Source organism: Lepus europaeus, chromosome X, assembly GCF_033115175.1.
Source record: "Lepus europaeus isolate LE1 chromosome X, mLepTim1.pri, whole genome shotgun sequence".
NCBI classification, from domain to species: domain Eukaryota; kingdom Metazoa; phylum Chordata; class Mammalia; order Lagomorpha; family Leporidae; genus Lepus; species Lepus europaeus.
In genome coordinates, this window is record NC_084850.1 from 56353877 (window position 1) to 56380282 (window position 26406).

At 39.6% G+C, this 26406-nt stretch overlaps 1 protein-coding gene across 2 annotated transcripts in view; it reads right to left on the reverse strand.

Moving 5' to 3' along the window:
• Positions 1-26406, reverse strand: part of LRCH2 (leucine rich repeats and calponin homology domain containing 2) — a 123893-nt gene that overhangs the window by 52239 nt on the left and 45248 nt on the right. For both annotated transcript variants that reach the window (XM_062183270.1, XM_062183269.1), the window contains exons 3-7: positions 22898-23024; positions 13348-13453; positions 13127-13263; positions 2011-2144; positions 205-292 (exon numbers count right to left, since the gene is read on the reverse strand). In XM_062183270.1, the coding sequence (XP_062039254.1) occupies positions 205-292; positions 2011-2144; positions 13127-13263; positions 13348-13453; positions 22898-23024 (592 nt within the window). The remainder of the gene's footprint in view (positions 1-204; positions 293-2010; positions 2145-13126; positions 13264-13347; positions 13454-22897; positions 23025-26406) is intronic.

A 26406-nucleotide genomic window follows, 5' to 3' on the forward strand; every position in this document is an offset into this window, starting at 1 on the left:
GCTTTAAAACTCCAGTTTTCAAACCAAATGTTAATGTTTATTGTTTTGTTTTCTAAAATCTGCATGTACTTTTTTATATGATGTCATAAAATATAAAGGTGATCATATTTCATGTAAAATAAAAAGTTAAGTGTGTACAAGTATCTACCCTAATGCTCTAATGAAATTCTAAAATGAAATAAATGAGTAATAGAAACTACTCACCTCTGTTGTAGATAATCGTTTCTCTCCATTGTCACTTCCAATTCCAGAATCAGGGCCATGATTCTTATTTGGATAAAAATCTTCCATACTATAGAAATAAAAATAGAAAGCCTAAGGGCAGTTAGGTTTTTCTTCTTAAACAGATAATGCACACTTGACCTAAAATTTCCATGGATATAGAAGATATTCTTTGATACCTAAGATCCTTAAGAATAAGAGCAAGAAAATATCAGAAATCTTATTTCAAGATATTTTATTCATGTCATCCACAAAAATGTTTTGTTTCTTGGGCTTTGATGCAAAGTCTCAATTATTAACAATAAACTATTATTTCTTCTGAGATTCATAAAGCAGACTGCCCAGCTAGAAAATTATCTCAATAAAGACATATTTTCATCTTGGTTTTACCAATTTCATCACTGGTTTTGAAATACTTTTTTAATATAATATAAAATATAATTTAATATAATTCATACAAATTCCCCTTCATTAGCTCTAAAAATATTCCCTAGTTGCATAACAATTAAGGAAATGGACAACATGCAAAAAAAAAAGTTTGGAAAACACCAAATACACAACTATTTTGGTGTGAGGCTACAGTTTTCATTGCAAATTCCTGAATTAGAAAGTATGCCACCCAGGTAGCAGAAGTATTTCTCACTTTAATTTGCAAATTTACCATAGTCTACTCTGGCTGCTAATTATGTGAGAAGCGCTATGCTAAGTTTTTATCTATGTTTCTTGTGAAAACACTAACTGGTGGTGTTTTTCATTTTATAGATGAGGAAACTGAAGCTGGGAAGGATTACGTAAGGGCATGCAACTTGCCAACAGCAGTAAAAATTTGATACCTGGGTATCTAGCATGAAAATCCCTAATCTTAATCACTGTGTTGCAATTCCTCCCGTAAATACAGTTTCAGGCTAAAAATCTGACTTGTGCTTTACAGAAGTTAATAAAATTTAGGGAAGTGCCCACTAAGTATCAGACACTATGCTGAATGCCTGAGATGAAAAACTGTTTGCATTCAAAGGGCTCTGAGCCCTCACTACTGAGGGAAAATAAATTTTTTTATATGTTTTGAAGCCTATGGCAAAGGTAAATACAAACTCAAATTATGCTTGTTATTACAAATGTATAATATAGTGATCAAAAAAGTAAATTAGCAGTTGCCACTTGCTGAGAAATTAATGTTTCTGTTATACAATGTCAAGCATTTACCTTTCAACTACTAAAACCTTAATAATTACTTTCTGAGATCTCAAATGTATTCTAGAATTCCAGAATTCCAGAAGTTCATTCTTTGATACTGATATTTAGCTTAAGCTCATTACTAATTTTAAAATTGGGCCAAATTAGCTTAATATACTCAGTACATTCAAGATGAATAAGCATCATTACCAAAGGGAGGACAGTGGCAGGTTTGGAACACATGTTAAGACACAGCATGGACACCTGCATCCCATGCTGAAGTGTGTGGGATGTAGTCCCAGCTCCACTTCTGATTCCAGCATCCTGATAACGCACAGCCTGGGAGGCAGCAGATGATGGTTCAAGTACTTGAGGTCTCTGTCACATACACAGGAAACCCAGATTGAGTTCTAGGCCCTTGGTTTCCACCAGGTCCAACCTCAACTGTTGTGGACATTTGGGGAACAAATGAAGCAGATGAGAGATCTCTCTCTATCTCTGTCTCTATCTCTAGCTCTCTGCCTTTAAAATGAAGATAAATAAATTTTAAAACTTTTGTAAAAAAAGAGAAGACAATAATCACCATCTAATAAGACTGTAAGAATATTATATTACCTGTCTGTGAGAGGCTGGGAGGGCATTCTTTTACTTAAAGATGGAAGATCCAGGGAATCTGGTTTCTTATCCATTCTGCAACATGCTTGGATATTTAAGTACTTAAATATGTGTACTTTACCCTTTAAGCATATCTGTCAAGAATGAAGTCATTTAATTATATGATTCAAAACATAAATGGCATCTATCAATTTATTTCATAATCTCAAATCATGTTGATATCACAAACTTGATTACTACTTTGCATATTTAAATAATTTGTACTTCTGACACTATGTGGAAAAATTTGACAATAAACATCAACTAAAATTCTATTGTCACCTCTGTTATTTGAAAAAAAATTAATTTTTCTATATTGCATTAGTTTTCTTATTAAAAGCAAAATAGACCAATCAACAAACAATATAAAAGTTACACCTCATGAAAGTTGCCTTTATTAGAAAAACTGAAAAGATATAGAAGTGTATTTATTAGTACGGTAAGAACAGAACAAATAATCCATGTAATTTTCTTTTATTTATTTATTTATTTATTTATTTATTTATTTTTTGTTTGTTTGTTTGTTTTTGACAGGTAGAATGGACAGTGAGAGAGAGACAGAGAGAAAGGTCTTCCCTTTTGCCGTTGGTTCACCCTCCAATGGCCGCCGCGGTAGCGCGCTGCGGCCGGCGCACCACGCTGATCCGATGGCAGGAGCCAGCCAGGTGCTTCTCCTGGTCTCCCATGGGGTGCAGGGCCCAAGCACTTGGGCCATCCTCCACTGCACTCCCTGGCCACAGCAGAGAGCTGGCCTGGAAGAGGGGCAACCGGGACAGGATCGGTGCCCTGACCGGGACTAGAATCCCGTGTGCTGGCGCCGCAAGGCAGAGGATTAGCCTAGTGAGCCGTGGCGCCGGCCTTTTTTTTTTTTTTATTTTTGACAGGCAGAGTGGACAGTGAGAGAGAGAGACAGAGGGAAAGGTCTTCCTTTGCCGTTGGTTCACCCTCCAATGGCCGCCGCAGCCGGTGCGCTGCGCACTGATCCGAAGGCAGGAGCCAGGTGCTTCTCCTGTTCTCCCATGCAGCTGCAGGGCCCAAGAACTTGGGCCATCCTCTACTGCACTCCCGGGCCACAGCAGAGAGCTGGACTGGAAGAGGGGCAACAGGGACAGAATCCGGAGCCCCGACAGGGACTAGAACCGGGTGTGCCGGGGCTGCAGGCGGAGGATTAGGCTGTTGAGCCATGGCGCCGGCCCCATGTAATTCTTTTAAAGTAATCTCATCAGTACTAAGATGTTTGATACAAATACTGAAAGAAGGCTAATATAAAAGCTTAATAAAGGTTACTTACATAAGAATGATATCAAATATTTCTTAAAAATTCTAATAAAAATGTTTTGTTTTATGGGTTCATATAACCTTATCTTACATGCACAAATAAGGAATAATGCAGTAAGATAATTACATTAAAAAGCAATTATCATTCCAGATGAAAAGAAACAATTTCTCAGATAACTAAAAGATACACTGTTTGACGTGACCACTAAAAGATTTTATTTAAAAGAAAACCGACGGGGCCGGCACTGTGGCGCAGCGGGTTAATGCCCTGGCCTGAAACGCTGGCATCCCATATGGGCTCTGGTTCTAGTCCCGGCTACTCCTCTTCTGATCCAGCTCTCTGCTATGGCCTGGGAAAGTGGTGGAGGATGGTCTAAGCCCTGCACCTGCGTGGGAGACCCAGAGGAAACTCCTGGCTCCTGTCTTCGGATCGGCGCGACTCCAGCTGCTGAGGCCAACTGGGGAGTGAAACCATCAGATGGAAGACCTCTCTCTCTCTCTCTCTCTCTGCCTCTCTTCTCTCTGTGTAACTCTGACTTTCAGATAAATAAAAATAAATCTAAAAATAAAATAAACAAAAACCTCATCTAATAATGTTTAAAAAATGAAAATGTTTGATCTATTAGTATATAAATAACCAATTTAAATATACCAAAAAAGTACACTACTGTCAAAACTAAATAAAAATTTATCTTTCAGGCCACTGTGGCATAGTAGTCTAAGCCTCTGCCTGCAGCACTGGCATCCCATATGGTCACCAGTTTGTGTCCTGGCTGTTCCTCTTCTGGTCCAGCTTTCTGCTTACAGCCTGGGAAAACAGTGGAAGATGGCCCAAGAGCTTGGGCCCTGCACATGCATGGGAGACTTGGAAGAAGCTCCTGGCTCCTGGCTTTGGATGGACCAGGCCATTTGCATAGTGAACCAGCAGATGGAAGACCTTTCTCTCTCTCTCTCCCTCTCTGTCTGTAACTCTACCTCTCAAAGAAATAAATAAAATCTTTAAAAAGATCATCTTTCATTACAAAACTAAATACTAATGAATTATTTTCTTTTATAAAGTTAAATTTTACTTTTATCGGAGTAATTTATTCACATACCTTTAAAAGTCAAGCAGAATTACAAAGCTGATAAGAAAACAATCTCCCATTTTAATCCTTTCAGTCTCCAAGACCAAATTCTCATTGCTTTTCTGCTATTTACTCTAATTTTTAAATAACATACTTCTACTGATGTCTTTTTTTTAATTTTCAATTATTGATTTTATTTACTAAGATATCACTAAAGAAGATGAGGACAGATCTCTTACATCATCACTACTACCACCACCACTATCTCCTTCCTCAACCCTGATCAATTCACACTAACATCCTTTCCCTCTCTTCAGAAACACAGCATGAAGTTAAAGAGCAGTCATACTGCCTGAGCTTGAATCTTGGTTCCACTATATGCTAGTCAGACAACACTGGAAAAGTCATTTCTTTCTCTGCCTGTTTCTTCATATGTAAAATGGGATAATGACGTAACTGTTTTATAAGGTTGATATAAAAATTAAATCAGTTAATATATGTAAAGCATTTTCAATAGTTCCTGGAGCATAACACTATATAAATATGTTCTATTATTATATCTATGTTGTAATTCTTCAGCAAGTCAAAATCCAGAATTTACGTTACCATGACCAACAAAATACTCATAGAACAGCATAAAGTATGGTTACATTTTCTTTTTACTATTTTTAAAAAAATTTTTTCCTAAAGTAAATAATGGCCCCATATTTTATTTACCTATTACTAATTCTTGACTCTGACAGAACTGTAAAACATCTCTCCATATGGACAAAAACATGAAGTCATCATTCATTTACTTTCTTTTTTTTTTTTTGGAGACAACTGCAAACTGGTTGCTCTCTAAGTCTATGCATACCTATCAATCTTGAACATGAAGCATTCCCCTTTTTCTGTTTATTCCCTTATTTTGGTACAGAACATTCTCTGCTAGCTTCCTAAGACAGGGCTCATGGGTGTTAAAATTTCTGAGATCTTGCACTTTGAAACCTTTTCTCCCTCATATCTGACTGAGGGAAGGAAGCAGGAAATACTCCCTCAGTCTCCGAAGACATCATTCTAACAGCTGCTAGCTTCCAGGGATGCTGTTGAGAAGTCACTCTGATTACCACTCAAAGGAATGTACTCTATTCCCTGCCCTCCTGGTTTTTTTTTCCCAGCTTCATTGAGACATAATTGGCAAATGGAAATTGTATACATTTAGCGTATACAACATGATGTTTTGATATAAGTACATACTGTGAATCAATCAAGCTGATTGACCTATCGATCACTTCACAGTTACCTTTTGTGTGTATAGTAACAATACTTGAGATCTACTCTCAGCAAATTACAAGTATATCACACAATATTAATTACAATCAGCATGGAGAGCATCAGGTCTCCAGGACTTCTTCATCTTATAAATTGATGAATGGTAGCATTTGATCAGTTTTTTCCCACTGCCCCAACTCCTGGGAACCATCATTCTATGCCACAACCATGAGTTCAGCTTTTTTTTAAGACTCCACATATAAGTGAGATCATGCAGTACTATATACACATTAATCCCCCCCCCCCCACATTTTCTCTATCCGTTCATCTGTTGACAGACACAGAAGGGGTTGTCATATTTGACCATTTTGAATAATGCTGCAATTAACATGGGAGTGCAGACATCTCTTTGAGGCATTGATTTCTTTCCTTGGGATCTTGCAACTGATAGCAAGAAATGTATATTTGATCTTGTTGCCTCTGCCAGGCATATCGCTTCTAAAATCCTTGAAATCTTTTAAATGATAAATATTGTTCTGAATGCTAATGAGATAACTGGAGAACGGCAGCTCCTGGACAGCCTCAGGATTGGGAACTGTTGGCCAGGGTAATCAACCAAGAGGATTAAAATTCGGGGGGTGGGGGGGCTGGCGCTGTGGTGCAGTGGGTTAACGCCCTGGCCTGAAGCACCGGCATCCCTATAGGTCCCAATTCTAGTCCCTGCTGCTACACTTCCAATCCAGCTCTCTGCTGTGGCCTGGGAAAACAGTAGAACATGGCCAAGTCCTTGGGCCCCTGCATCCATGTGGGAGACCCTGAAGAAGCTCCTGCCTCCTGGCTTCGGATCGGTGCAGCTCTGGCCATTGTGGCCATCTGGGGCAGTGAATCAGCAGATGGAAGACCTCTCTCTCTGTCTACCTCTCTCTCTAACTCTGTCTTTCAAATAAATAAAAAATAAATCTTAAAAAAAAAAACTGAAGGGAGGGGAGAATAGCTTGAATAGACTGAATAGATGACAAATGGGCAATGATTTAACAATTCATGGCTATGCAACGAAGCCTCCATAAAAACAAAAACACCCAAAAGACAGGGTTCAGAGAACTTCCCAGACTGCTGGACATACTGCAGGTCAGCAAACAGTGGTAATATCTGGAGGATCACGGTGAGCCCAGGGAGAACATGGAATCTTCATACTCCTCCTTACATACATTGCCTTATATATCTCTTCAATCTGGCTATTCATTTGTGCCCTTAGAAACAACCTTTGTAATAAATTGGCAATAGTAAGTTAAGACTTTCCAGAGTTCTAGCTGCTCTGGCAAAGTAACTGAACCCAAGGAGGAGGTTATGGAAACATGGATTTATAGTTAATCATGGGTAATCTTGCGGGACCGAGTCCTAAAACTGGGATTTGATGCAATCTCCAGGTTGGTGGTATCAGAACTGAATTGAATTACAGAACATCCAGTCAGCAGCTACTGAGGAATCTCTTAACACTATGAGGAAATCCACATTTTTTTAATTTTATTTTATTTTTAAAGATTTTATTTATTTATTTGAGAGGTAGAGTTACAGACAGTGAGAGGGAGAGACAGAGAGAAAGGTCTTCCTCCCGTTGGTTCATTCCCCAAATGGCTGCAAAGGCCAGAGCTGCGCCGATCCGAAGCCAGGAGCCAGGAGAAAGCTGGATTGGAAGAGGAACAGCCGGGACTAGAACTGGTGCCCATACAGGATGCCAGCGCCTCAGGCAGAGGATTAACTTCCTGTGCCATGGCGCCGGCCCCAAAATTCACATACTGTGATAACCAGAAGTGTTCTGTACTGAGAGTCAGACTTTGGTTTGTTCTCTCTCAGATATATGCCCACAAGTGGGATTGTTGGACCATATGGCAATTCTATTTTAATTTTTTGAGGAAGCTGCATACTGTTTGCTACAATGGCTATACCATTTCACATTCCCACAAATGCTGTACAAATATTACCTTTTCTCCACATCCGGGCCAACGTTTATTATCTTTTGAGATAATAACCATCCTAACAGGTTTGAATAATACCTTACTGTGGTTTTCATTTGCATGTCCCTGATGATTAGTGCAGCTGAGCATCATTTCATATAGCTGCTGGCCATTTGTATATCTTCTTTGAAATAATGTCTATTTAGGGCCTTTGCCCATTTTCTAAATGGAGTTACTTGTTTCTTTGCTGTTGAGTTGCATGAGTTTCTTACATATTTGGGACATTAACCTCTTATCAGATATACAGTTTACAAACACAAGGAAACTTCAAAAATTTCATGGGAAAAAATGGAATTCAAAGATGAGCTTATTTTGTTTGAAATTTTTTGAAATCTTTATAAAGGGACTTTCAAAAGCCATGGAAAATGCATAGTGTGAAATAACTGTGAGTGCATATTGGGACTGGTGTTGTGGTGCAGCAGGTTAAGTCACTACTTGAAATATCCACATCCCATATCTAAGTGCCACTCCACATCTTACCTGCTGCTCATCTTCCAATCCAGCTTCCTGCTAATGCACTTGGGAAGACAGCAGAAGATGGCCCAAGTACTGGGGTCCCTGCCACCCATGTGGGAGACCCAGATGAAGTTCCTGGCTTCTGGCTTCAGCCTGACTCAGACTGCAGTTGTGGCCATTTGGGGAGTAAACAGCAGATGGAAGAGTCTCTCTCTCTCTTTCAGTCTTTCCCTCTCTCTGTTACTCTGCCTTTCAAATAAATAAATCCTTAAAAATTTACAATAAAATTATTTTAAGTCCATTTTCCATGAACTTTGTGAAGTATACTTATATTTCTAGATAGTGACATGCAATAAAATTAGTGTGCCTCTTTCCATTTCAGTGGAACTATTTTTCTCTCTGTTTCACATTAGACATTATTCCTGCAATGTCTCGTGACTCTGGCTATTTGTTTTCAAAAGCAAAACAAGAAAAAGATAACTGGAAGTTCAGTGTACATGGGGGAAACTTGCTGATGGTGAATTTCCATTTATCTGGTGATCAGACAGGGATGAAGCATTTCGTTAGGTGATCATGAAAGATCAGTATATAGATAGATATTTTCGAAGAATTCTTTATTTATTTGAAAGGAAGAGTTACAAAGAGAGAGAAGGAGAGGCAGAGAGAGAGAGAGAGAGAGAGAGAGAGGACTTCCATCTGCTGGTTCACGCCCCAATTGGCCGCAATGGCTGGAGCTGTGCTGATCCGAAGCCAGGAGCCAGGAGCTTCTCGGTCTCCCGCGCGGGAGCAGGGGCCCAGGGACTTGGACCATCTTTTACTGCTTTCCCAGCATAGCAGAGAGCTGGACTGGAAGTGGAGCAGCCGGGACTTGAACTGGTGCCCATATGGGATGCCAGCACTGCAGGCGGTGGCTTTACCTGCTATACCATCAGCACCGGCCCCTAGATAGATCTTTTCTCCTGATTCAATCTGTTTACCAAGGAAGAAATCCATCAATCCAGTCTAAGATATTTAAGACAGACTACAAACATTTGGAAGCCAAGCAGAAGTATATTGGAGGGTCCTCCCATTCAGTTCATCTGCATTTACCGTTTTCAGTGTTGGGTCCCACCGTGCCCAGAGCTCTACCTGAAGCCACTGACTAGTTTAATATCTGTACCAACGATGTCTACTATGGTAGTCACAAGCCACAGGTGACTAAATTTGAATGAACAAAATCAAAATAATACTAAAAAATCCATTTTTCTGCCATGCTATACACTCTCAAGTACTCAATAACCACTGTGACTACCATGATGGGCAATCCAGATACAGAATATTTCCATTACCACAGAAAGGACAAATAGAAAGCGATTCCCTAAAGAGCAAACTCCAGTGTTCTGCCGAGACATGAGGTTAGTCATCCAGCTACCGAGCTGAGGGAGAGCATGTAAGAATCAGCCTACTCCCTAGAGGAGATTCCAGGCTTCTGCCGAGGCAAATGAAGCGTACTCACGTGGCTGCGGAGCCAAGGGCAGGAAGAGGATGTAAACTGTACACTTGTGCTAATATCCTGCTTTTTCAGGAAAATGACTAAACATCGTTAACTGTGCCGGCCTGACTGATCTCAGTCCCTCCATTCAGAACATGCCTCACCACCATTTCTGCACCAAGTTTCCTGCAAGCTCCCAGTTAGGGAGGCAGATTTGAGCCCTATACCAACCAGTAATAATGCCTTTCTCCTCTCAGAAGACTGGCACCGCCAGGGTGATGTGCAGCAAAAAGCAGCAAATTTAACTCATTCTGTAACAGTGATGTCCAATATGGCAGTCACCAGTCACATGTAACACTTTAAGTTAAAAAATTAGTAACAATTTAAAATTTGTTTCATTAGTCATACCAGCCATATGCAAGCATTCAAGAGCTGCAAGTGGCAAGTGTGGACAAAATTGGACAGTGTAGATTATACAACACTTCCAACAATCAGAAAATTTTATTGGAGGAGCACTGTTTTAGCATCATTTTTTCATTCCTTCGTCCCAATATGGAGAGTTATGTGTTTCCTCCAATACCAAGCCCTTCTCAAATTGACAAAAGAAAATCAATTTGCTTCTCCATGGCAGACCCAAGTTTTAGCCTTCCCCATTCTGCTAAAGTAACCACCTTAGGAACCCAGCCAGACTTTATTTGAATTACAATAGGTACCTGCTTTGGAATGAGTGGGATGTACCACTGTAGGGAGAAAAAGGCAACTTGATGTGTGCAAACCCTGTGTCAATGCACACAGCTTGGAGGTAGAGTGCAGAATACTATTTCACTGACATGTACTTCTCATGCAGACACTCTTCTGTAGTGTAAGAGGTACTAGTTTCCACTATTCCGTCTATGTTTCATTTTCTAACATTCTACTGACATCTTTTCCCCACTGTCCCTTCTCTTCTATACTTTTCGTCCTTAGTTTATCCCTTAACTGTTATTTCAGTGGATTCTACATGAATTTTAAACCTCATTAAACTAAAAGTCAGAATTAATATTTTCCACTTGTATCTTGTTCTTTCTGCTAGAATTTCATCTTGCAGTGCCAAGAATTTGCTCCAACCAATCCCACAACAAATTCCAAGTAGATACATATCCGAGTAGTAGATAGGTACAGGGACTTCAGACTATAACATTGACAACAAACCGAAGCCCCTATACATGCTTCACATGCAAATACTAGCTAAACTCAGGTCCTTGTCTCCCAGATCTCTCAGTCTCCCTCCTTTAGCTTAAACTTTCCTTGCCCTGCTTTTAAGATTACAAATCAACCTCTTACTAAAATTAGCTCACTGAATTGAGGGAGTGGTGCAGCCATCCCTGAGCAACCCTGATCACCATCCTCATGAGGTCATTTATTTCTCCGAAAGATAACATCTTGATGTTCTGTCTTGTCCTGGCCCTGAGGGGAAAGTAACCACCACCTGCAAGTAGGTCCCAGATTAACTGGAGCCCACTTAAGCATCAGTAAAATTTCCTATGAAAACCTGGTATTGATGATGAAATCAAAGGAGGATCACAAGCACTATAGACCAACCAGGAGCTTGGACCAGAGCTGAACATGTCCCTCTCTACCTCAACTTAAATTGATAAGAGTCTTTATGCCTTACCCCTCAGGGAGCCCATGAATTAAAGAAGAGTAGAGTTCTTGCTCTGTAATTCACAATAAACTACTTTCTTTCACCACTCTGGTGTTAGTGATTGGCTTTCTGTGATTCAAAACAGTGGGGCAAGTTTGTGGGGGTTCTGCAGCAATTCTTCCAACCAGTTCTGGAGGTGTTCTATAACAAGCAGTTGGTATCTGAATTTTCCAAATGTTATGCTACAGCCTAAGCTGTAATTCCTACCAAAGTCAAAAAGCCACTTCTCTGAAAAATTCCTTTATACAGGAGTGATGGATCAAAGACATAAGCCTCAGCCATTCTTGCGCATTGCCCAAAAGATAGATAAAAATCAGAAAGTATTCCTTGTCCCTGAATCTCAATTTGGTCTCACGCCCAACTGTCTTTACACTTCCCCCTTCATCCCACATTCTTCCCCAGGTTCAGAGGCCTGGTATCCACTTGAAAGACCATTATGGAAGAATTTAACTCCACCTGCTGCCCCCTACCTCCATCCCCACCCCTAGTCCTCCTAAGATATAAAAAAGCCCCGCCAGGTGGAGTGTGGGCCTCCTGCCATTTATTCCCTCAATGTGCAAGCCAATGGTTGGTTACCCACCCCTGTGGATTTATTTTCTCTGAATAAATTCAGTCTGGTCGTAAATTTGTACCCTGCCTCCTCTCTATTATTCTGCACTCTTTTCCTTACAAAGAGTACCTTAGCAATTAATTCTCTCCCAATTTTGTTGTTTTTTGATTTATCAATAATAGATATAGTGCTGTCAAACTTTGTGAGGCCGTTCAGTGGGGCTGGGGGGTCTGTGAGCCCCCCAGACATAGGTAGAATGTCTTTCACAAGCAGGCTGCCAATTATGGCTGGAAAGCTTGTTTACAGACCAGCTGGCATGCCCTCCACTATAGCTTCTTGTGCTGCATATGTGACCTTACGGTTTTAATTCACTCCTTTAAGTTAGTTGCAATCTTCCACCCAGAGCTAGCAGAGGAGGGGGCTGAGCCCCTAAGGAAAATTGATCTGTCTCCAAGAGACACCCCCCACTATCTCCAAGAGATCCCCCCATCTCCATGAGCCCCAAGCCAATCAACATACAGTATGTAAAACCCTCCATACAATGGGTAACCCCATAGGATGACCCCAGTGAACAAACAGTAATGCCTTAAAAACCCTGGGCACTTCCTGAAAGCCAGTGTCCTGTTCAGGCACTTCGCCTGGTCTCCTCTTGAACCAGACACTTTTCCGTCACTTGCCAATCAAATAAAAGTTTATGCTTTTTTGCAAACTGTTTCCCAGCTTTTGATTTCTATACTGAGCTAAGGAAAAGAACCCATGAAACTTGTTCCTGCAACTGCCCTCTCCTCCACAACAGGTAACAGTTTGTTTATATGTTTGTCAAACAAATGGTTAAGAGTAATATACTACTATAGTTTTAGTGATCTGTAATTATTTTAAAATTTACTGTATATGAATGAAATTGACATCTTTAAGTTTGATTACTGTTTAGGCCTTGCCTACATTCCTGCTGAATTGTGGTCATTTCACTTTTTCCTTGCTGAACTCTTTATTTAGTGTAGCATTAAGCCTCTGACTATAACGTAAATTAAAAATATGTTATTTCAAAACTTAAGAAAGAAAGAAAAAATGAGGGACAAAGGGGGAAAGAGAAATATCACTATATTTTTAGAATTGTATCAGTGAACTACATGGAATCTGTTCTCTTTGTATTGATAACACATTAACATGAGAATTGTATTGCTTTTATTATCATGCATTTGCTGTGACCCTGAGAATGTAATGCATTAACAAATTCATTTAAAAATAACAAATACAATTATGAACAAAATGAAAAGAAACAGGTATCATATTTGTATTACAAACCTGTGCTGGTGGTACTTGCAAGGGATTGTTGTCCAAAATTATTACTTGTAAATGATGTAGCTTCCGGTAACAAACTGGAATTTCAGTCACCTTATTACAAGAGAAATCCAACTTGACTAAAGGAAGATCACCTAATTCTGTTCAGAAATAGAAAAATTATTAAGTTAAATTTTACATAGTTATTTTCTTATTCGTTTGGGTAAAAATAATGAACATCTTACCATCAGGCAAAACATGAAGATTATTTCTTCTTATATTTAGCTCTCTAAGAGAATGTAATTTCCCCATTTGTTGGGGAAGGACCTGAATCTCATTGCAGCTAATATCCTAAGGAAAACAAGAAAATACAATTATAAAAAACTAACTACACAGGGTTAATAGCTAGCAATAGTTACCTCCAATATCATTTCTGTAAAGATGGATTATCTGACAGATTTGTTTGTATTCTATCATGAAGTCAATCTAGTACAACTGACATATATTTTGTGTAAAAATTTGTGATTATAGCTTAGTAACTACATAAGATAACATCTGAAAAATCTCAACCAAACACCAAGTAAAGATGATAAAGGGGCTGGTGCTGTGGTGCAGTGGGTTAAGCTACAACCTATAGCACCAGCATTCCATATAGGGGCCATTTTGAGTCTTGGCTGCTTCACTTCCTGCAAGGGCAGCAGAAGATGGCCCAAGTTCCTGGACCCTTGCCACCAATGTGGGAAACCCACAGGAAGCTATGGGCTCCTGGTTTGGGCCCAGATTGTTTCAGCCATTTGGGGAGGAAACCAGCAAATGGAAGATCTGTCTCTCCTTCTCTCTCTGAACCTCTGCCTTTCCAATAAGTAAATAAACCTTTAAAAAAATAGATGACTCAAGGTGCTCTTCATACAGAGACAAGATAAAAGACTAGCAATTAATAATTACGGTGATTACCTGTCAATCATAAAAGTTGTTTTGAAATATTTAGTTGGGTAGAAATGAAGAGAGTCAAGGATTTAGAGATGTGAGTTGAAGTACCAAAGACTATGGTCTAGGTCAATTTAATTCAATGTCTTTCTCCAAAGAGATGCAAAATATGAGCTATTACAAGTTCAAACATTTTTGGATCACATTATAACTCAGACATTCTAAGGGATCTGCCTCAGGCATCTCTTAGGGTTAAGTTAAAAATACAAAGGTTGGCCAGCGTTGTGGCATAGCAGGTTAAGCCTCTGCCTGCAGTGGTGCCATTGCCATCCCATATCAGTGCCGGTTCAAATCCCAGCTGCTCCCTGCTCCACTTCTGATCCAGCTATCCAGAGCTCTCTGCTTCTGACCTGGGAAAGCAGTGGAAGATGGCCCAAATGCTTGTGCCCCTGCACCCACATGGGAGACCTGGAAGAAGCTCCTGGCACCTGGCTTCAGATTGGCTCAGCTCCGGCTGTGGCGACCATTTAGAGAGTGAACCAGCAGATTGAAAGACCTTTCCCTTTCTCTCTCTCTCTCTCTCTCTCTCTCCCCTGCACCTCTCCCTTTCAAATAAATAAATAAATATTTTAAAAAAATTCGATCCTTGGACCAGGTGTTATGGGTTAAGCTTGTACTTGAGACACCTGTATCCCAAATCAAAGTGTTTGGGTTGAGTTCCAACTACTCTGCATTCCCTGCTAGAGTGCCTGAGAGGCAATGTATGATGGGCCAGATGATTGTGTTCCCGCCACCCATATGGGAGAAATGGATGCAGTTCCTGGCTCCTAACTTTGGTTTGGCCTGACTGGCTGTTGCAGCCATTTGGGGAATGAACCAGAAGATGGAAGATCTCTCTATATATATAACTCTGCCTCTCAAATAAATATACAAATAAACAAATCTTTTTAAAATACAAATCCTAATAGAAAACTAAATAAATAAGTTTCTATAAGAAAATTGAAAACAGTTTAGCTGTGCTCTCCTCTCCCTCAGCTTTCTTAGAAACACATAAACAAAATGGGGAAAGAAATCTACAACACACTCTCAAACAGTAGTCATTCCAGACACAATGAATATGAAATTTATATTCTGCAACAGGTCCCAATTTCTAGCCTTCAATGAAAATTATATTATCTTGGAGGAAGAGGAGAGACACAGGCATTCAGTTTTACTAAGAGAACTGTAACTGTAACGCTGTATAGTTCTGCACACATTTCTATGGACTTACTTATAAGGGTACAGTATAAAAACTTGCTATGGAACCCTAAATCCCCTTAAGCTGACTGGTAAAAACAGCATTTTAAGTATTAAAGGTATCATATAAATAGGATTAAGCATTTGGTAATAATAATAGATAGAATTAAAAAGGAGTGAATGCTTCAACATGGGAAGCAGTCCATACAGCAGACTCACAGAATGACAATCACTTTAAGTAGCACTCTGATCTCAGACAGCCCTTAAGGCATTCTGGTCTGGCTGAAAAGCCCATGAGAGCATTTCAGGCATAGAAAGCCAAGACACTGTAGAAAAAGTATCCTACATGAAGGGCCTCTATGGGTGAGACCCCAGTGGAAAGAAGTGGTCATCAAAGAAGGATGTACTTTTCTCTGAAGGGAGGAGAGAACTTTTACTTTGTTTATGGTCTTGTCTAAATACTGAAGGAGTTTGTGGATTCAAAACGCTTTCATCACCTAGGCAGCTCCTGTAAAGAGCCTCAGGTGATCACTGACATCATACATAAGAGTGTTAACTGTTAAATTAACAACAGGAGTCACTGTGCACTAACTTCCCATGCAGGACCTCTGTTCTCAAAGAGTTGTATTATGAGAGTTAATAGTAAAACTTGTTCTCAAAGATTTACTTTGTGGGGCTGTCGCTGTGTCATAGCAGGTAAAGTCGTCGCCTGCAGTGCCGGCATCCCATAAGGGCACCAGTTCGAGTCTCAGCTACTCTACTTCCAATCGAGCTCTCTGCTCTCTTTTCGGCCTGGGAAAGCAGTAGAAGACGGCCGAAGTGTATGGGCCCCTGCACCCACGTGGGAGACACAAAAGAAGCTCCTGGCTCTTGGCTTCAGATCCGCAGAGTTCTGGCCATTGCAGCCAAATGGGGAGTGAACCATCAGATAGAAGACCTCTCTCTCTCTGTCTCTCCTCTCTCTGTGTAACTCTGACTCTCAAATAAATAAATAAATCTTTTAAAAAGGCAAGATTTATTTCATTTTTGTGTATTAAGTGGAGGATATTCTTATGTCTCATAAGTTATAGTTCTAAGTGTTCACAAAAGATGTATCATTTTGGGGTTCTTCTTTAAAGTTAATTAAGTTTCTAAAAAAAAAATGCTTAAAAAATAGTGAAATTTACCTTGAGATCAAATGACTTCAAACAGCCCTTGTCTCAACTGTTGAGGAACATTTTTTTTTCATACAATTTGTTGAACTCTTTACTTAATATAGACTTAATCTTCTGTGTATAAAGTTCATTAAAAATAAATCTTAGTAAAAAATAAGACAGGGAGTGAAGTAGGCAGGCATACAGGTTAAAATCAATTAGGTTTGTGAGCTGGAAGACCACGCCTTCACCACACCCCTGTGTTACCTCATGCCCCTACATGGCCACACCTGAGTGACCACCAGCCAATCAGGTTAATTAACCACTCCCTTTTGGAAGTGGGTTAAAAGCCTAGGACAAGGTGTGTCCAGTCCTTCTCTTCATTGCCTGGCTTCTAGCCAGGAGGGGGCTGGCTGTAGCCCTGCACCTCCAGGGCACGTGGGCCACCAGCCCTAGGCTTCCTGGCCTAGATGCTCCTCCGCGTGGCTGGTTCCTGGTGCTCCCTATGAACCCAGATTTACCTCTCTCAGATAAAGCTCTCACTCTCCTATGCATCTTTCGCACTAAATAAAGGCTTAGAATTATTCTCTATTAGGCAAGAACCCTCTCGGGCTTATTAATATTGGGGATTTATTAATAAGCATATGGTGATATCATATGGCACCCCAAATTCTGGTAACATCCCAGAAGGCGCTTCTGGGGAACTTTAAGGGGTCACATCTTGATGATTTTAGGGGGTCATTTCTGATATCAGGAGGAGGAAGAGGGGTGGGAGTGTGGGTGGGAGGGATAGTACAGTGGGAAGAATCACTGTTTTTAAAGTTGTATTTATGAAATGCATGAAGTTTGTAAAACTTAAATAAAAGTTCTCTTTGGTAAAAAAAAAAAAAGTAAAAGAAGACAGCAGGGTTGACTAAGAAGAATATTGACGTTATATAGGGAAGAATCCAATAAAGCCACAGATGACTGGGAAAATGTATTCTACCTTCTGTTGTGTTGACTCAAAGGGTTAAATGGCAATCAGAGTGTTCCAGGTAGAAATTGAGGGTGTAAAATGCTTTCTTCTCCCTCAAAATTCCTGCCCTACTTCCTTAGGAATCTCTTGCCTTATCTTGAGAATAGGAAGGGAGTAGTGACTCCACCCTTCTGAGCTCTCAGTTTATTGTAAAACAAATTAGGTATGTCACCCTTGTGATGGCTCTTTTGTTTTATCCGGAGCAATCCAAATAGGGTAAAAAGATTGCAAATCAGGTCTTTTGATGGGTTTTGTGCTTGCCTTCAACTAAATGTCTACCTGCTTGTCAAGTTTTTTTTTCTCCAAAATTGTGCTAAAAAATTCCACTACCACTAGCCCCTTCTGGTTTTGCCTCTCTTGGAGCCCCTTTCCTGGCCATTTTGCCAGGAGGTTTCTGACTTAAATAAATCTTACTTTTAAATGCTTTCTCTCTGCCTTGTCCTCTTGGAAATTCTTCTTCCATGTGAGACAACGAACTGAGAGAATATTTTCTTGGCCATTTCATTCATTAACACTATGACAATCAGATGGGCTAATAGGCAGTTAGGTGATCATGGTTGTAAAGAGGAAAATGGGAGTCCACCAAAGAGAGTGCAAAATGCTTGCTTCTCTAAAAAGTTATCTTTAGCAAGACAAAAATGCCTGTCCCACTCCTTGGGAGTTTCCAGTTTTATCAAGAGAATTGCAAGGAAGTGGTGATTGTACCCTTCTGGGTTCTCAGTTTACTGTGAAAACAGATCCCACTCTTCTGATGGTTTTACATCTTATCATCAGTAAGCTAGATAGGACAGGCAAGATTACAAATCAGGCCTTTTGATGGATTTCATCCTGCTTTCTAACTGATGTTAGCTGCTGCTTTTTTTTTTCTTTCTCCTGAAAGTATGCTTAGAAGACTGGGACCCTCACAGTTCAGGGGGTCTGCCTTTCTAGTCGTCCCCTCCTTTCCTGATCTCTGTTGGCAGGAGGTTTCTGACTTAAATAAATTTTGCTTTTCTCTCTGCCTTGTTGGCATGGAAATGAGATAAAGAACTGAGGTCAACTTTCTCCCACAACAATAACATCTTTCAAACAATAGGTAAGGCATCTTCACTGAACAAGTGTTTACTGAATATCAAGTATTTGCTCAGTACATTCTAGGGGATAGGGACAGCACCCAGAGCTCCTCATGGAGTTTGTATTCTGGCAAAGAGAATAGATTATAAATTATGCCAGAAAGTGTTAAGTTCTATTTTTTTAAAGAGCAGGGTAAACGAAAATGACTGTGTTAGTAATAGAGAAAAGGATATTAACAATTTAGATCATTTCCTGGACATGTCAGTTGAAAAGTATTATCAGAGCTGAAAGAGTAAGCCATGCCAATATATAAGAAAGGAATATTCTAGACAGACAGAATAATAAATATAAAATCCCTTATGCAGAACATCACTGAAATATACAAAGAACAGCAAGGAATCAAGTATAACTACAGGGAAGCACACAAGGGAGAATGAGGGAGAGATATAATTTTTGCCTTTACTCTGAGACATACAGGCAAAAACCAAATACTTTAAAACAGAGGAATGACATGATTTGATTTATGTTTTCACAGGATCACATTAGTTGGTATACACAGAACACACTACTATATAAATAACTGTAAAAGTCAGAGGAAATGCACTTTAAAGTAAATATCATTGCTTCTTTCCAAAGTTGTCTGATACTGAAGATTTTCTTATAGAAAAATCCATAAGAATTTGATAGATAGGTGGCATTTCCCAGAAGAAATAAACCCAAGCATAGGAAACTGATCTACTCTGATAAGTACTGTAACAAAATACTGTATGCAGACTGAAGTCCAGAAAATATTTCCTGGGTATCTAATGACAGAATTTTATTATTTCACAATTCTAAGGTTCTAAAATATAAGGCAAAATTCAAGAAAGCTTTCTTGTGTTATTAATTAAATGTGCAGTTCTTCCTTAACAAATGAAAGGTATTAATGAAATTTCTGTTCATAATATGCTATTTTAACATTAATTCCCCATTATAAAAGTGTGGATAAGTTACTCAAGAAAACTTTTGACCCCTCCAGACAGAATAAAATCATACTTAAGAATACTTTTAAAATACTAGGAGTGGAGGGGCGGCATTCAGCACAGTGGTTAGCATGCTGCTTGAGATGCTTACATCCCATATAGGAGAACCTGGTTCAAGTCTCAGTGATTTGGCTGCCAATCCAACTTCCTGTTAATGTACAACCTAGGAGTGAGTAGATGATGGCTCAAGTACTTGGGTCTTTGCCACCCATGTGGAAGACCCAGTCAGTTCGGGGCACATGTCTTTACCCTGGCCCAGCCCTGGCTATTGTGGGCATTTGGGGAATGAACCAGTGGATGGAAGATATGCCTTCTCTTAGTCTATCTTCCAAATAAAATAAAAATAGAAATTTTTAAAAAATAAAGAATCCTTTAAAAATACCTATTTATTGGGAAAGCATTACTCAAAATAAGAAAGAAAATAAAAATAACCAGAATGGTACATTGTCTGAAGTGAAGCTAACCAATAAGGTATGAAAAGAGTTCAATATTTTAATGATCCAACTATGTTACTTTTTAAAGGTTTTTTTTTAATTTATTTGACAGGTAGAGTTATAGACAGTGAGAGAGAGAGACAGAGAAAGGTCTTCCTTCCATCAGTTCACTCCCCAAATGGCCACTACGGTTGGCGCTGTGCCTATCCAAAGCCAGGAGCCAGGAGCTTCTTCCTCATCTCCCATGTGGTGCAGGGCCCAAGCATTTGGCCCATCCTCCACTGCCCTCCCGGGCCACAGCAGAGAGCTAGACTGGAAGAGGAGCAGCCGGGACTAGAACTGGCGCCCATATGGGATGCCAGCACCGCAGGTGCAGGATTAAACAAGTGAGCCACAGTGCTGGCCCCCAATTATGCTTTTTTCAGAGTTCAATGTTGATTAAATACATAAAATTTTTATGTTCAAAGTAATTACAATAAACTATTTGAGTTTTTAAAATCTTACATAAAGATAATGTGAAATACAATTTACGGTTTTACAATTTATCTATTTTCATTACATTTGAAAGGTAGATGGTCATTTGCAACAAAATGGAGGAATCTGGAAAACATCATGGTGAGTGAAATAAACTAATCCCATAGGGACAAATATCATATGTTCTCCCTGATCTGTGACAATTAAGTGAGCAACTAAAAGGAAACCTGTAGAAGTGAAACTGACATTATAAGAAGCAATGACTTGATCAGCCTTTGTCCTTACTATCCAGGAACAGCTTACTATTTTATTCTTTTTAGTATTTTCTTTTTCAACTTAATACCATTGGTTGAACTCTTTACTTAACACAGAATTATTCTTAGGTGTTTAAATCCAATTGAAAATTGATCCCAATTAAAAATAAGAGTGGGAATAAGAGAGGAGATGTACAGTTCAGCACACATTCCCTCGGACTTACCCCTAAGAGTAAAGCTATAAACTTGCCACGGGACTCCAAATCCCACTAAGTTGGCAGGTACCAATGCCATCTTACTAGTTAAAAGTGATCAGTTTAAATTCATAACTGATCATAAAGATAGGATTAAGTGTCTGCTAATAAGAATTGATAGAATTAAAAAGGAGAGAACAATCCAACATGGGAAGCAGGACACACAGCAGACTTATAGTATGACAAATGCCCTAAACAGCACTCTGGCCTTAGAGTCAGCCCTTAAGGCATTCGGATATGGCTAAAAAGCCCATGAGAGCATTTCAGGCATGCAAAGCCAAGACACTGCGGCAACAAATGACCTAAATGAAAGATCTCTGTGAATGAGATCCCGGTGGAAAGAAGGGGTCATCAAAGAAGGAGGTATCTTTCTCTGAAGGGAGGAGAGAACTTCCACTTTGATTATGGCCTTGTCTAAATAAGGTCGGAGTTTGTGAACTCAAGAGGCTTCCTCAGCCTTGGCAGCTCTTGACAAGAGCTTTTGGGTGATCACTGACATCATAAATAAGAGTGTCAATTGTTAAATAAACAATGGGAGTCACCATACACTTGCTCCCCATGTAGGACCTCTGTCCTTAATGACAGAGAATTAATAGTAAAACTAGTCTTCAAACAGTACTTCAAACTTTGTGTGTCTGTGTGGGTGCAAACTGTTGAAATCTTTACTTAGTATAGAGTTGATCTTCTGTATATAAAGATAATTAAAAATGATTCTTAGGGGCCAGTGCCAGGGCGCAGTGGGGGTTAATCCTCTGCCTGGGACACCAGCATCCTATATGGGTGCCGGTTCTAGTCCCGGCTGCTCCACTTCTGGTCCAGCTCTCTGCTATGGCCTGGGAAAGCAGTGGAAGTTGTCCCAAGTACTTGGGCCCCTGCGCCCACATGGGAGATGAGGAAGAAGCTCCTGGCTCCTGGCTTCGGATCAGCACAGCTCCGGCCGTTGTTGCTATTTGGGGAGTGAACCAACGGAAGTAAGACCTTTCTCCCTGTCTCTCCCTCTCACTGTCTGTAACTCTAACTCTCAAATAAAATAAATAAAATCTTTTAATTTTTTTTTTAAATGAATCTTAATGAAGAATGGGATGGGAGAGGGAGTAAGAGGTGGGATGGCTTGGAGGTATGAGGGTGGGTATCGGGGGAACTGCTATAATCTAAAAGTTATATTTACAAAATTTGTTAAATAAAAGCTTTTTATAATAAAAAGAAAGGTAGAAGGAAAGACAGGGAGACAGACACAGAGATCTTCCATTCATTGGTTCACTCCCCAAATGCCTGTAACAGCTGGGTTTAGGCCAGGATGAAGCTAGAAGCCCAGAACTCAACCTGGGTCTCCTTTGTGGGTGACAGGGAGTATCTGCATCACCACCTACTATCTCCCAGGGTGTGCATTAGCAGGAAGCTGAAATCACAAGCATAGTTGGGACTCAAACCCAGGCACTCCAGTGAAAGAGCTAAGTTCTGAAGAAGCATCTTAATGGCTTCACCAAAGGCCCATCCCCAAATCATTCTATATTTCTATAACCAATTGCATATAATGGCCTCTTTCCATTTATCTCGGTCCCAAAACTGTTATAAAATCACTTGAGCATATAGTAGAGGAACAATTATTTTGCTAATTCTACTATATTCAATGTGCTGTCTTCTAGGGCTCTATAGTAGCCCTCTAAAATATAATTTTTTAATTATCTCTTCCCTGAAACTTTACTGTCCACAAAATGTATAAACAAATGGTTATTCATTTGAAAGGTATTTCTGATGGCTTGTAAACAAGCCTTCTGACTGCACTAGGACTAAGAAACAACCAGGCTTTTTGTGTGGTTGGGAAATAAAATCAAAGGTACATAATGATATCTCAAAATTTCACTACAGTGAACTTAGACCAATTTATTCCTTTTTTAAAAATTAAACTGAAACTCCAAAAAGAAATGTATAATCTTCTAAAATGTAAATGTATATATTATGCATATTGTATACAAATAATGTAACTACTCACCAATTCCATTAAATCTTTTAACTTCCCAATTTCTTCTGGAATGGATACCAGTTTATTATTACTGACGACCAAAACTTTAAGGGGAAGATCAAATAGATATTTTGGCAATGTTGATAAAAGATTTCGACTGAAAAGAATAAGAAATTCTCATGAGATATATTTCTGAAGCCTGACATGTTTTATTGAAAAAGAATAAATCACCTGGAAAATAAATAAGCTTTCATTAAGTAATAACTATCATTTAATGAATGCTTTGTTTGTTTCAAGCACAGTGTTAAATTCCATGTACCATCTCATTTAGTCTTCAAATTAACCCCAAAGGATAGGTAATATTATCTCCATTATACACATAAGAAAATGAAGGTTAAAACTGGTTAAATGACTTGCCCAAGCATAGCAGAGATTCAAATGTAAGTCTGACTGCAAAGAAAGGCTGTTACCTATAATACTGTCTTACATACCACTAGTTCTCAAAATCCCAAAATGAAGATTCTTTTGAGCTAGAGAATTTCAGAACCTTGCTTCCTGGTAAAAATTCAGTATGGACAATAATGCCATGCCACCAACTAGGGAAAGGCATTCACTATGTCTAAATTAGTGAAAGAAAGAACAGGACTATACCTTAAACAACATGCTGTAACCATAATCCATTTCTTTTCATTATGGCTTATGGTAGAACAGCTTATTAACATCTCTAAGTTGATAAAACATTCCTATCACTATGAATACATTTAAATATTACAACCAGCATTTATTGATTGCTTACTATAAGCCACACCATATTCGGAGCACCTCACATGAATTAACCTGACTAACCCTCACAACAACCTAGTTTGAAAAAATGGGTATTATGATCCCCATTTTACAGATGAAAAGAAAGTCGGAAAGAGATTATGTAAGCTGATTAAAACGCTAGAAAGTGGGAGAGGCAGAATTCAAATACAGTCAATCTGGCTCTGTGACCCTTGCCCTCAAACTATTATGGTGGTCAAATTTATACACCAAAGCACACTGACTGCCCCAAATGATCCATTATCAAAATACATACTAACAAGCATTGATAAGCAATAAATTATTACTTTTCCTCTTTTTCAAAGTGATATTTATAATATCTTTACCTAGGACTTTGTGTAACATTCATAGCAACAAAAGCCCAGTGTAATTAAAGGGAGGACTTCAGACCCTTCACTCTATCTTATCCCTGAAGAGGACATCCAGAAACACTAGATTGGCTTTAATCACATGGCACAAAAGACCTAAAGCAAAAAAAAAAAAAAAAAAGCCAATGCCTCTCAAGTAAACAAATACAGCAGGGGCCTGTCACAGTCCTTCACACTTCGAGCGTCAAACAGGCTCCTAAAGAAAATGGCTATCTGGGCACCTTCCCACCTGGAGCACATAAGGCTCTTTCTGCAGGATTCTACTGAAAAGTCGGGGTGAGCTGGAGGAGTACACGGGAGTAAAGAATTGAAAAAGCATCTGTAGTACAACTTTTATCAAGTTATATTCACCAAAATTTCAAAAAAGAAAACAGGAGAAACAATGGCAAACTCATTCTAATACTCCCTCAGGCCTAAACAGTTCAGAAATCAATTTATTTTCTTCCCTTAAAGAAGCATGTTCGTTGAAGTACCACAATCCTCTTTCTCCAGAATTTTCATACATTGCTAATAAATCAATAGTTGTCACATTTCTCACTACGTGTTCTAGGGAAAACAACTGAAGTTAGTCATTTTAGCAAATGTTATATCAAAGTAGTTTTTTCTCCAAATATTTTTGTGATTTTAAACAAAAATAAGGAGTCAACTTTTATAGAGATCAAAATGGGATAGAATCAGGAAAAGATTTAATAAAAGTATTTTAAGTCATATCACACATGTTAATAGGCAAAAGCTTTTGGTAAATCGCTTTTTTCCACAAAAGGACAAAATGAGACCAGAACAAAGACAAAGCTTAAAAACATCTCACTTTCCTCAAACCTCTCCCAAGCCAGGACAAGGAAATATGTTAGAGAAAGAAGAAATCCAGGGTTGGTGTTGTAGTGTAGCAGGTAAAACAGCGCTGGTTCGAGTCCTGGCTGTTCTACCTGCTCCAGAACCCTGCTACTACATCTGGGAAAGCAGCAGAAGATGGCCCCTACCACCCTTGTGGGAGACCCAGATGTAGTTCCTGGCTCCTAGCTTCAGCTTGGCCCAGCCCTAGCCATTGGGGCCATTTGGGGAATGAATGAGCAGAGGGAATCTCTTTCTGTGTAATTCTGCCTCTCAAATAAATAAATCTTTAAAAAAACACAGAAAGAAAGGAACAATAGAAATAACTGGTATAAACATAAGGAAATTCCTCTCACACATTTGATGGTGTAAAGTTGTTTCAGTTAAAAAAGCAGGTTATCGGAGCATTTTTGTGGTGTAGCAGTTAAAGCTGCAGCCTGCAATGGTGGAATCCCGGTGCTGGTTAGTGTACTAGCTGCTCCACTTCTGATCCAGCTCCCTGCTAAGGGCCTGGGAAAGCAGCAACAGATGGCCCAAGTGCTCTCTCTCTCCCTCTCTCTCTCTCTCTCTCTGTAACTCATTCAAATAAATAAATAAATAAGTCTTAAAAAATAAAAATCAGGTATTGCCAGGTAATACCACTGAGAGAGATGTCAAGAGGATTATTATATCACCGTGAAAAGGGAATATTATTGTTCTGTATGTTATTTATATTTACTTCTTTCCTACATGGGGATTTAGACCAATAAATTGTTTAAAGTGAAAGGTGGGGGATCACCCCTTCTCATGTTGAAAAAAAAAGAATTTTACAATTTTATCTACTTCCACACTTCTCAATACTCCATTCTCCAAGTGCAACAAAAAGTCATAAGATTGAACAAAAACAACTTATGACCTGTTTGTTTATAATGTTTCATTCCTTACACTAAAGATGCATGCCTATAAACAAACCTGTACCGTGGTGCTATGATTTCACAGCAATATTTGTAGTTTAAAAACTTTCTAGCAGCTGGCGCTGTGGCGTAGCAGGTGAAGCCACAGCCTGTAGTGCCTGCATCCCATATGGGCGCTGGTTCGAATCTCTGCTATGGCTTGGCAAAGCAGTAGAAGATGACTTAAGTGCTTGGGCCCGTGCACCCACATGGGAGACCCAGAAAAAGCTCTAGGCTCCTAGCTTCAGATTGGCACAGCTCTGACAGTTGCGGCCATCTGGAGAGTGAACCAGTGGATGGAAGACCTCTCTCTCTCTCTCTTTTTCTCTCACTCTCTCTGCCTCTGCCTCTCTGTAACTCTGCCTTTCAAATAAATAAATCTTTAAAAATAAATAAATAACGGCCGGCGCCGTGGCTCAACAGGCTAATCCTCCGCCTTGCGGCGCCGGCACACTGGGTTCTAGTCCCGGTCGGGGCACCGATCCTGTCCCGGTTGCCCCTCTTCCAGGCCAGCTCTCTGCTGTGGCCAGGGAGTGCAGTGGAGGATGGCCCAAGTCCTTGGGCCCTGCACCCCAAGGGAGACCAG